We start from the raw sequence: 12672 nt of genomic DNA on the forward strand, positions 1-12672 counted from the left end.
CCTTCCTTCCTTCCTTCCTTCCTTCCTTCCTTCTTTCCTTCCATCTCCTCTCTTTCTTTCACTCTTGTTATAACTCCTCTTAATTCAATAGTCAATAATTCTCAGTCTTTTCATCTTCAAAATTTTTGCGTTACCCATGCTGCACTTGCTACTGTTTGAATAATAATAATAATAATAATAATAATAATAATAATAATAGTAGGAGCTAGGGATGTTCACAACAGTTTGATGTTCTCAAAGTTAAGGTTGGATATAATTATTTTTACCAGAGTTGTGGTTGTTTGTCATATTTATTTTTCCTCCCAGATTCTCAGACCAAAGGACCAAAGCTTGACAATTCATGAGAACTACTCCAAGATATACACCTTTTATACACGTAATATTCATAAAAGATTCATCAAAAAAGCAAGTGTCTTGGGATTTTTCTCTCTCAAACGCTGTCAGCACTGATGAAGAAGATGAAATAATAAACTTCCTTTTATTATTTAATAATAGTTTATCTTGCTTTTATTATTAATAATATTCCTAATAATAAACAGCTTATTATTACACAGTAAAGGGAAGCTTTACATTCTAAAGTCATTGCTTAGTTGAAGCTGGTAATTTGCCCCTTATCTGGTAAAGTTAGCACTACCAGCCAAGGTAGATAAGTATATTGAACCAGTCTCTGAAAATAAGAGAATATTCAGAATTTCTGGCTTGTCCAACTGTACTAAGAGGTATTAATGGTTGAATCAGCCAGATATGAAGGGGATGGTAGAGTTCAACAATAATTGAAAAAAGTGTAGATTCTAGATTCTTAATTAGGAGAGCATTGAGATAATTAATGCATTAAAATAAACCCTGTCTACTAAAGGTATCACTCATATATCTCAGCACTTCTACCTCTGGGAAGGTACCCAGTAGAAATGACAGTGTATGTCTCTTCTAAGACATGGAAAAGAAAGAATTTTCATAGCATTAGTTATAATAGATGAAATTGAATATAACCTAAATGTTCAAAATGGATAAATAATTTGTGGCATTTTCACACCATAGAAAAGCAAGATACATTCAACGGAAAAGATGAATCTAATAGTCATAATTTTGAATGAAAGAACAGGCCAAAGAGTACATACTGTAATTTGTCTTTTATCAAAAAATTTAAAGAAAACTAATCTAAGGTACTAGAAGTCAAAATAGCAGCTGCCCACTGGGGAAGAGAAGAGATACTCCCAGAAGACACAGAGGAGCCTGTGTGATGCTGTCAGTGATCTATATCTTGATCAAGGTAGTGGTTACATGGTTGTGTTCCATATGTAAAAGTTCATCAAACTGTACACTTAAGATTTATATACTTAAATATATATAAATTATAATTTACTAAGGCATGACAAAAACGAAAACAGTTTGCCTCAGAAGGAAGTCTCCAGTGGTATGTTAAAAGTAAATCTTTGATCCAATTCAACACATTTGTCACTAGCTTGAATAAAGATGAAGCAAACCTACGTATCAAATTTGTGGATATCACAAAAAAGTTTCATTGTGTAACATATGATTTTTTAAAATGTCAACAGGCAGGATTCATGATCTCGTTTAACAAGCTGACATTTAATAGGATAAATGTAAAGTCCTATAGTTTAAAAAGAAATGTGACATAAAAGCCATGAGTAGCATGTTCTGGGAAAATCATATGCTTTATCATTTTAGAATCAGGCAAACAGAGCTAATTAAAGTGAGCAAAAACTACAGGGGAAAAGGAAGATCGTAACAGCTAACATAGGACTGTACATTGAGATACTGTATTCCCTTTATGTGAAAGTAAAAAATAAAATCTTAGCCTTAGAAGATCATAGCTAGAAGAGATCCTAAAGTTTATCTAAATTCTGCCTTCTGTTATTTAAATACGTAGATGTAGTTTTACATGCATATATTTATATTTTATTCATATTTATATATGAGGAAAATGGGGCCTGAAGAGAAAAAGTAACTTTGTGAGATGTTCATGGTAAATGCAGAACCGCGATAAGAACCTAGCCCTGGACTCCTTGTTTTCTACCCTGTTATTGTATCTTCCTAGTGTGCTGGTGATTATTTTAGGACAGAGCATCATGGTAAGCTTATATATTATATTTTACCTGTCATTTTTATTGATTTATGCTGTTTTCTGAAATAGAATGTACATTTAGGCCAGAAAACCTAACTCTGAATTTTCTAGGACCTAAAAGCCCATAATAACGCAGAGTAGAGTGTTTTCACAACAGATGGTCAACAAGTGTTTGTTAATTAATCATAAGAATGCAGACAAGGGTGAAATAACTTTAAAACACTTTTATTTCCCTTTTCTTATTATCAGACAGCACCCTGCATGATTTAGTCTCTAAATACTCAGGGAAAACTTTTCTCTCAACTCAAAAAGTGTAATATTTCTCATTGTCAAAAGGTCTTTCCCTTGTTTTACAGACAAATATAATTATGGCAATATATGGTTTTCCCTTTAATTCTGACTTTAATTATAATTGTAATGCACAATAGCTGGTTGCTGATTTCCCTATATGGTCATTCCTGAAAATGACTTCAAAGACTCATATTTGTCTTATTGTATCTGTAGAGAGGTAATTATAATTGTTATTATCTTAAATTACAAATTCTATTTTCCAATCCTGTGATTATATTATACATTACCAAATTACCATATGTCTTAAGATAGTTTATTTTTAATTTTACTCTAGAATGTAAACCAAGTGATTATCGGGATAGTGCCTGTTATGATCACCACCATATTTTATGCCTAGAATAATTCTTAGCACAAACTAATAATTCTATAAGTATCTATTGAATGGAGGTAATTAAAGTTAAGAAACATATTTGGAAATAAGTATCAGGACACGTTTCTGAAAATCTTCTCTTTCTGTCTTTACATCTATCTCCTTTTTGTATCTTTGCAGTTTGTTGTAAAATGTTATCCTCTTTCAACTTGATTCTTTTCCTAATTAAATCATTCTTTACCTAATTTGTGCTTATTTTGCAGATGTTCTGAGATGTTAGAAAACATGTTTTCCAATCTTAGCAAACATTTGATCTAATGTGTGTTTTTGTGGGTATACAACATATATGTGAAAAAATTGATGAGGAAAAGGGATTTGGGCACCACTGTGTGGTTTAATTCTTCTATATTCTTGGTTCTCCTTAATGCATCATCACATGATTAATTTACTCATCAATTTCCCAAATGTACCTAACAGAAAGAATACAAGAAAATGTATTAGTTTCCCAGTGCTGTGATCTCATGGTCTTTACCATTTAGAGATAGCCTCAGTATTACAAAGTGTCTATAGTATATGTGACCATATTGAGAAAAGTTGGGTCAGATGCAGTCCTTATCCAAGAAATATTTAATGGTCTAGTTCTAGGAAGAAATGCAAAAATGCAATTTCAGTTCAATGTGACAAAGATATGTTCAAGATGTCATGGTGTATATGGAAAGGAATGCTTTATCATATAATGATTAAATTTTTTATTTAATATTGATTAAAATTTTGCAGCACTGACAAAGCTATTAGAAAATAATATGAAATGAAGAGGTGCCTTTTTTTTTTATTGCAAAGATTGTTCTGATTTTCTTCTTTGAATTCCTGCAAAAATACTTGCACATGCTCCTCATCTTACACTATTTCTGGTTGTTAGCCATTTCTTCATGTCCATACCTTCTGTTCCTTAATGAGCTAATAAGCATTTTTATGGCAAGAGATGTGTTTTCTTTGTATCTGCCTCCCAACCAGTCTTTATTCAGCATATCACATTACCTTATTACTCGCTAAATGCTTACGTTGAGCTTATTATGTGCCAGAAAGTATTCCAGATAACCAGCCATAAAGCAGCAAATGAAATGAAGTCCCAGCCCTCAAAGAAATTACATTCTGTGAGACAAAAGAGAAACTCAACAAACCAACCAACAAATATATAATGTATTTGATAATGATAAGTGTTATGGAGGAAAATATGTTTTGGTAAGAGGGAATAGAGCATGGTAAAAGAATAATTTTTATAGAATACTCAAGAAAGTTTCAATAAGCAGGGGATATTTGAGCTAAGACAGCTGAGATATCTTGGGGGAAAACATTCAAGACAAAAAAAGATATTATATGAAGACTCTTGTACTGAAGAATATTTTCTTTTAGGAACAGGAAGATCTGTTACTAGAGATGGGTAAGTGAGGGGAAGAGTGGAAGGAAATCAGGTGAGGGAGGGTTGGAGGGAGTTGATAGATCATGAAACTCTTGAGAAGGAACCTTAATTTTACCTTGAATGAGATGGGAAGTGACTAGAGAGTTTGGTGTGAAACAGCGGAGAGAAATTTTTTTTTACATTTTTTTTTTTTTTTTTTTTGTGGAAATGTCTCCATTCTAACTTATTTATATTTTAAAAGTATATCTGTAGCTATACTTTTCTAAATGGCAAAGCAAGACTCATATGGAAAGGGAAGTACAGGAGCAAAAGTGGTAGCTAGGCAATCAATTAAAAGGCTGTTGCAAGACTTCGGGTGATAGTGGTTATTGGTTTGGTTACAACATAAGTAGTAGATGGTGTGAGGTGGTTGGATAATGGATATGTTTTGAAAGAAGGAAAAAGTGAACAAAAATACTTGGTAACGGATTAAATGTGAGAGTATCTGGTGATTGATTGGAAGTGGTATATGTGCAAACATAATCAGGACAATCCTGATGTTTTTAGTCTAAGAAACAGAGGATGGAGGTGCCAACTATCACACCACCATGGAAAGGGGAGTTATCTGGTTGAAGACTTCAAGAGAAGCATGTTTCATTCAGAATTTGTCCATTGTACATCAAGAATTCCTTATCTACAAACAAGCAGAGAAACAAAGGAGACAGTTGGACATACGGGTCTAATGTTTAGGGAAGAAGATTAGACTCAACATGCAATGCTTAGTATTTATGCAAAAATAAGACTTATTTCTGTTGATTGATTCCCTGGTTCAATAATGAAAAAAATGTTAATTGATGCTTTTGCAAAACGAGAAAATCAAACAAATCCTTGCTTCCCAGACATATATTTGGATAGGGTATCTCTGATGTGTCTGACTTAACCATTGTTGAGAACAAGGACTATTTGCACTCTTTTCCTGAACTGGTAAAAGTAGACTATATTTCATTTGAAACAGAGCCTCAAAGCTTGCTGATAAATGGCTTTATTATACTAATTACATTTTCTTTATTTCCATAGTCTGTCAGTGTGCCAGAGGGAAATTTTATTGGTCTTAAAGGATTTGTTCTTCAAATGGCCATGTAGGTCGCAACACAAAAACTTACTTAGTTGCTGGCAAATTTATTATTTAATGATTTGTCCCCAGTGTCTTTCTGGTGGCTGTGTTTAAAATCATTGGTCTATAATTACCACCTTTTATGCATATGCATGCACATATATTTCATTTATAGTCTTTAGACACATTTTCATTCAAGTATTCAAAAGTACTCTTATTTAAAGACTCTGTGATCATGTAGAACAATTCTTCAAGTATTCTTAAGCCCATCTGGACAAAGAGAGTTTGAAAAATAATGTAAGGGTCTTGTAGTTGACATTTGAGAAACTCATACCTTAGAAGGAATAATTGGATTGTAAGGCATTTTAAATACTTTGTGCATTCTGAGTAGCCTTATGCTTAAAACACTCTTGATATAATTGAAATGCTTGTATGTTTCTTTCTGTCCTCTCTCTACTTTGAAGTTTTGTGGAGTTGATTATCCCTAGTAGTAGTATTTTTAAAAGAAGATTCAGACACAAGTATAGCATGAAGAGAAAAATTGTGGTCCAAAATAACGTGATTTGGAATCAAAGTTGCAAATTCATGCAGGATAAGGATTCATTGAGTTAAGATAAGTAGAGAAATTAATAAAAACCAATAAACAATGCAATAGATTATTTCCATAATTTTCAAAAAATACTTCAAAAATCATTTGACTGAAATATAGGTTCTTTCATGTTTTCATGCTTTTTTTTAAACTATTTGTATTAGTAAATTATTCTGAAGAATACTTAAAATCTAGCATACCCAGGATGATATCCTAAAAGATACAGTTACAATATGATCCTAACACCTGCATTGATACCTTTTCTAGTGTGTGTATATATTTTTTTTTCTGTGTCTTATCCATAGAAAATGATACCATCTACTGGACAGACATGGGCTTCAATAAAATTAGCCGCGCTAAAAGAGATCAGACTTGGAAAGAAGATATCATTACCAATGGCTTGGGAAGAGTGGAAGGGATAGCTATTGACTGGATTGCTGGTATAATCCATGGCTTTTTATCTTTTTGTTTCACACCTATTTTGTTAGGGGCTCAAACTGCTTCATAAAAAATCTTTTCTAACTCGTAACAGTGTTTTTTTCTTTTTTTTTTTTTTTTTTTTTTTTTTGTACTTCCAGCCACAGGGGTAAATAGTTTCCTTTGCTTTTGGCTTCGCTCCTTCTAATGCTTTTGAGCCTTTGGATGAGGGTTTTTATGTAGAAGTAGATTGTGTAGTGTTAACTTTGCCCAAATCTCCTGAGAGCTCCATAGGCAGGTAAACAAAAGTGTTAGAAGTTCTCTTTTGCTTGAAGTCAGTAGAAAGTTAAAATAGGTCTTTTCCTTAGGTAGGAGAAGTTTCAACTTCTTTTTACCATGTAAATATATCATTATATGGTTTAAACCAGAGATGTGTGAGATTACGTTTGAAAGTATTTGCATATTAGTTTATTTACAGCTTTCTGCTTAGGAAACACTTTTAAAAAAGAATGTAGGAAGTAAACAGTTTTTTAGTAGTTATGTGAATGCTCAGAAATTTAATTTTAGTCATAACAAGTACATTTTTTTTTTCTCAAAACTCTATTATAAACACCTCTATTATTTCTCCTAGGTAACATATATTGGACAGATCATGGTTTCAACTTAATTGAAGTTGCAAGACTCAATGGTTCTTTCCGTTATGTAATTATTTCCCAAGGCCTGGATCAACCAAGATCTATAGCTGTGCACCCAGAGAAAGGGTAATTTTAAGATTTACATATATCTTCCAAGTTTTAAGTGAGTTTCCTAAATTTTGCTGAAAAAAAAAATTAATTACTTCTAGCTGTTATGTCTGAGATAAAATCAAGAATATCTTACCTAAGCGGAAAAAATGTTTATATTCACTTTGTTCATATAATTTAGTGCATATTTGATGAAGTCACATTTATTACAGATTTCTTTTATGTGTGTGTAAATCCAAATAAAGGCACCAACATGATTCTAGATTCTCAATTTAAAGCTCTTCCCTAGAATTGTTTACATAATTAGGTATTCAATTATGTATTGAATGAGTAAAATAGCCATTTGCTAGCCCTCCTTGCTCTCCAATATTTCTAAAATTTCCATGTTTATTTATATGTCTATGGTTGTCAAACATGTTCATCTCAAACATTTTTTTCTTCTTCTTTTTTCTTCTTCTTCTTTTTTTTGTTTTGAGTTCTAAATAAGTATAACTATTTGTTTTGACATTTTCATTTGGATGAAATGTACATATATAAAACTGTACATATATAAAACTGAAATAAATTTAATCTGCCACCAAGTTAGGCTTGGTTTTTCTTCTAAATAAGTCTATTATCAATGCACCATTCTCTATCTTTATCTTTACCCTAATTAAATTTGATATTATCTTATATACTCAATAACATTGCAGTCTATCTCCTAAACTCACCAAATCCTAGAGTGATTTTTTAAAAAATATACATCTGCTTATTTAAAGTCTTTCAATGAATTTTTGTTGCTTTATGTGTAAAGTCCAAAGCCTCTGTTATGATCCTTCTTAATCAGACTCTAATAATTTTCAGCCTGAAACTCCTGTTACTGTCTTTTTCCTTTCTCAATCTCTGTTTGTCTTCTCTTAATTTTTAAAATATTTCTTATTCTATTCCACTTCCAGACTTTGCCAACCTCTCCCTTTTACCTGCAATGCTCTTCTTCTGCTTTTATGTTGTTAAATTTTATTTGACCTTACTTGGCTTTGAAAATAGTTTAGATTGTTGTATGGACCCATAGCACCTAGTATTTTTATTTTATACATTATTTGTACTAATATTTATTCATTTACCTGGTAGCTATATGTGTTTTTGTTTGTCTGTTTTTGAGACAGACTGGCATTCTATTGCCTAGGCTGGAATGCAGTGGTGCAATCACAGTGTTGGGATTACAGGCATGAGCCATTGTGCCTGGCTGTAATAAATTATTATAGCCTTAAAAGATAAAATTTGACCAATTGCTTGACTGTGAATCATTATTCTAAGGCAAGAAGGAATATAGTTTGAAAGCTATGCAATCCCATAGATACACTGGAAATGGATGTTTAGTTTGTTGCTAATAAAGAATTTCTTTGCTTCATAGTTGCAATAAGTCGATTTATATTGTATAGAACCCCTTGTGTCTGCCCTATTATAGATTCATACAGCTCAGTTTAACAAGCCTCTTGCTGCTACATGTCAATCTGTGGATTTCCTTTCATTTTTATTCAAACCCATTGTAGACCCTTAAGTTGATATTCCAGAGCTTCTTTTTCTTAAGTACCTCTTATCTCTCCACATCCATCTTAGCATATGACTATACCTACTTGTCTCTAGCTTGATTGAGAGCATTAGGCAAAAGAATCTTCATATACTCTAGTTTTTATCAATTTATTCAATGAACATTTATTGAGTGCTAGGCACTGTGTGCCAGGACATGTCAGCATCCATCCATGTCATCCTCAGCCTTCAGTTCAATACATCTTGACAACATACTAGTACATATGAAAGACACTTGTAGACACTGTGAAGTGTGCTGGCGTGAATAAGATGCTGCCTCTATTCACAGTGAGTTTTCTGTTTAAACTGAAGATTTAAACAAGTACATATTTCAGTTACAGGAATAGCGTCACTTTGTAAAGACTTATTTTCAGGCACAATAAAAGACTAATTGATCAAACCCAAATTTAAAGCTCATATCCAAATGTCATGTTGAAGTAATAAGTTTCATAAGATCACTATAAAATTATCTTGCGTTTAATGCAAAAATGATAGCATATAATTAGAGCAGGTAGTAAAAATGAGGGTGGTAGCAGCAATAATAGTGACTAGTAGAAGTTTTATGGAGGAGGTTGAAAGGAAAAGGAGGTTTCTGAGGTGGGATAGGTATATATTGCATGAAGAAGAAATAGAATAATTAAATATTTGGTAGTGACAAAGCAACAACCATCACCAAGAGTATAGGTACATGAGTTACACATAGGGAAGAGTAGGTGATGTGGCTGGAAGAAAACTTGGGTCCATACAATAGTTGGTAGGACTCCCTATATATTTTTTAAAAAATGTCGGGGTCATGCCTTCTCCAGTTTACCAAGTGAACTCCAAACCAGTCCTGGACCCTCTTACCTCAACCTTCCCTTGGTCTCAAACAAAACATAGAAGCTAAGATCCGAGGTGTGATGAGAGTCTATTGAAGTTGTAACATTCTTTAACGCAAAGAATCCTTAAGAATGGTAATTTATCATCCCTGTGGATTAGACAAAAGGGTTCTTTTCCTGCCCTCAAGCCAAGTAATGAAGAGAGCTAGAGACAAATATGTAAGAGGGAGGCTAAAATAAAGAGAAAATAGCAGTAAATGAAAAAAAAATTCTATACTTTTTCACTGCAAATCCCAATGCCAAAGGGAGTCAGATCAAATTTGGAGAGAGGGAAGAGAATGTGCTCTAAAATTAATCTTAACTGCATGATACTGTTCACTTAATGGTAATTGGCTGGGACGTTATGGGATCTTTCTGAGACAGCAAAGTTTGGAGAGGAAATACTCAGTAGAGCATACATGGAATCAGTAGTTGGATAAATATAAAGTCATTTCTTACTTATTCCAACAGAGTTCAGGCTCTGTAATAAACTGTGATAGCATATGAGGTTATCCAAGAAAGAGTGCCCGAAAAAGAAGTTTAGTAACAAAAATGAAGAATGCTTACAGATAGGGGATAAAATGATTAGGAGAGAGAAAAAGAACAACAACAACAACAAACAAACAAAAACAGCCATTTTGAGTCTTTGGAAATTACTGAACTGTAAAAGTCAAGGGAAGAGAGTTTAAGGAACAGTGTGCCAGCAATAAAGAGGTCAGGAGAGAGAAAAAGCAGAGAACAGAACACGTAATGAGGATGGTATTGCCTATCTTTATCAGCTTCAGATTATGAGTAAAGATAGAAGCCAAATATAAAGAGTAGATAAAAGAATAATTAGAAAGTGGAGCTAGCAGATACAGAATAAACTGATGGAAACTGGGTGATGAAGGGAAAGAGAAGAAATAGAAGATACGTTGAGGAGATTGTAGGGTATAAGGTTTTTCCTAATATGGGGATATTGCACACATTCATAGGCAAAGGGGAAATAAACTAGTTGGAAGAAAGAGGATGGAAATGATTGTAAAGGGGAGACAAATTCCAGGGAGCATAGGAGGAGCCTTGACAAGGAAGAAACAATAGGGCAGAGCAGGAGGAATCAAGACAGAAAGCAGGGAGGCAAGATTTGTATCTTACATTGGGTATCCCAGAAAGAGATTCTAGAATGGGAAGTCAACTCAGGACCTGAAAGAAGCGTAGTCAGTTGAAAAGGGGAAGAAAGAGATTAAGCAAATATTTAATTTTGAACATAATCTTGGCCTCAGACTGATTCCTAGAGGGACTCTAGAGTCTAAACTTTACCTCACAGTGATGGAACTTGGTATTCAGACTCCCAAGTAGTCAGCCAGTGGATAAGGGCCACTCTGGGAAAACAGATGCTCTCAACATTTCTGCCTGTCAGTACTTGTGGGAGAAAAGATTCAAGTGGCCCAAGGATAATCCTCCAAAGAAAGTTGTCTGTGTGAGCTGTTAGGGACAAAGGTCATTTGAGAGCTCAGAAATGGTAACAGCATCTGAGGTTGTTTATATGGAGCACTGATGGTGTCCACTACAGTTTGGAGTCCCCACTTAGACATTTATTATTTTTACCTTTGCCTTTGAGGTATTTCTAAACTTCTTGGTCTCAGATGCCTGTATCCTTTTTTGTTAATTGGGAGGATTAAATGAGGTGGGTGCTAGTTCTTTTCCCCTTCAGAGATGGAGTGAAAGAAGAGATAGAATGTGGAGATCAAATGTATTTTAGAGATTAAATTGATGAAATTGAAGAAAGTCACAGCAGATAGTCTATATTTCTAAGGTTATCAGCTTTAAGTGAATAGGTTAAGTTTTGCCAAAGCTATTGTAGTCAGTATTTCCCACAATAATGAATCAAAGAATTTTCAAGCAACATGAGACTAGCTGGGATGTATTTCTAGAATCTAACCAGGAATTTTATATAACATTGAATAATAATGCTTGCCAATGTACAGGTAGTAAAGAAAAGAAAAAGAAAATATGTACCAAAAGGACCAAAAGGTTCTAGATCAAAGTTGGCAGTTGTAGTGAGTTAACTTTGAGTTACCAATCAGGTGGTGAGGCCTGCAAGCTCGTGGTGGAATAGTGGGAAGTCAAGAGTAGACCAGGGTAGGAGTAGAGAGATAAGGTCCAGCTGGTATGAGTGACCCACACAGCTCTATACATTAAGCGAAGATGATGCTAGAGAGGTCCCTGGAGCAATAGAGACGAGGTACTATGAGCTTGGGTGTTCGCACGTCATTAAGTTCCATAGAATGTCAGCAGTGGAAGGAGAAGATGAAAAAGCTGCCAGCCAGTGGTAAAGCAATAAATAAATGGTGTGTAATTGTGAGATGATAATGCAGTCAGGGAAAACAGAATATGTGAATTCTTGCTGTAAATGTTTAAGTGAGTATAACCTCAGAGAAAGGTTTCTTTCTTCCTTAAAATGACTTCTCTACTTCTATTCTGGATACAAATGTCTCCTCAGGCATTTCATGCAAAAACCATTCTCTTCTATTTTATCATCCTTAACTTGTTCCTTTCAATGAAGCCTTTCCGTTTTGCTTTCAGATAGACTCAGGTCACTCTCATTAGATAACACATTACTAATGTTATTACTTTCCACATGTTTTCTTCTCAACTTCTCAGAATCATGATCTATATCCATTGTCTCATCGTTTAACTCCTAAAATGGGTTTCAGCTTCTGTTGTTTTACAGGAATTTGTAAATTTATTTGCAGCCAAATCCAGGACAGTTTTCTACATTGATAGTCTATCCAAGAACCCCTATTTTTCTTTAGCCTTCTCTGACCCTGTGTTTTCTGGTTTTCTCTGAGGCCGCTCTACATAGCTCCTGTGAGCATTATATTTTATTATCTTTCTTCTCATTTAAGGCTTTGTGTGCCATTCTCTCTGTTATTATATTTATCTTTTAAACCCATCTAATCCCATGTTTTTAAAATGTAAATCATTCTTATATAGTGAAATGTAAAAATATAATAAATACATGCAAAATAGCAATAAAATATCTTCACCCCTTTATTTATATTTCTGATATCCTTTACAGTTATTTATTTGAATATCTGTCACTGAAACTTAACATGTCCTCCTACCTCTCATCTACTGCCTTCTTTTCATAAAAATGGTATTTCTTGGCCGGGCGCGGTGGCTCAAGCCTGTAATCCCAGCACTTTGGGAGGCCGAGACGGGTGGATCGCGAGGTCAGGAGATCGAGACCATCCT

General features: G+C 33.9%; 1 protein-coding gene across 1 annotated transcript in view; it reads left to right on the plus strand.

Moving 5' to 3' along the window:
• Positions 1 to 12672, plus strand: part of LOC108532435 (low-density lipoprotein receptor-related protein 1B-like) — a 614569-nt gene that overhangs the window by 585680 nt on the left and 16217 nt on the right. Inside the window, 2 exon segments of the mRNA XM_017876508.1 lie at positions 6155 to 6289; positions 6898 to 7027. Coding sequence (XP_017731997.1) covers positions 6155 to 6289; positions 6898 to 7027 — 265 coding nt within the window.

Source organism: Rhinopithecus bieti, unplaced genomic scaffold (genome assembly GCF_001698545.2).
Source record: "Rhinopithecus bieti isolate Rb0 unplaced genomic scaffold, ASM169854v2 scaffold_10356, whole genome shotgun sequence".
Lineage (NCBI taxonomy): Eukaryota > Metazoa > Chordata > Mammalia > Primates > Cercopithecidae > Rhinopithecus > Rhinopithecus bieti.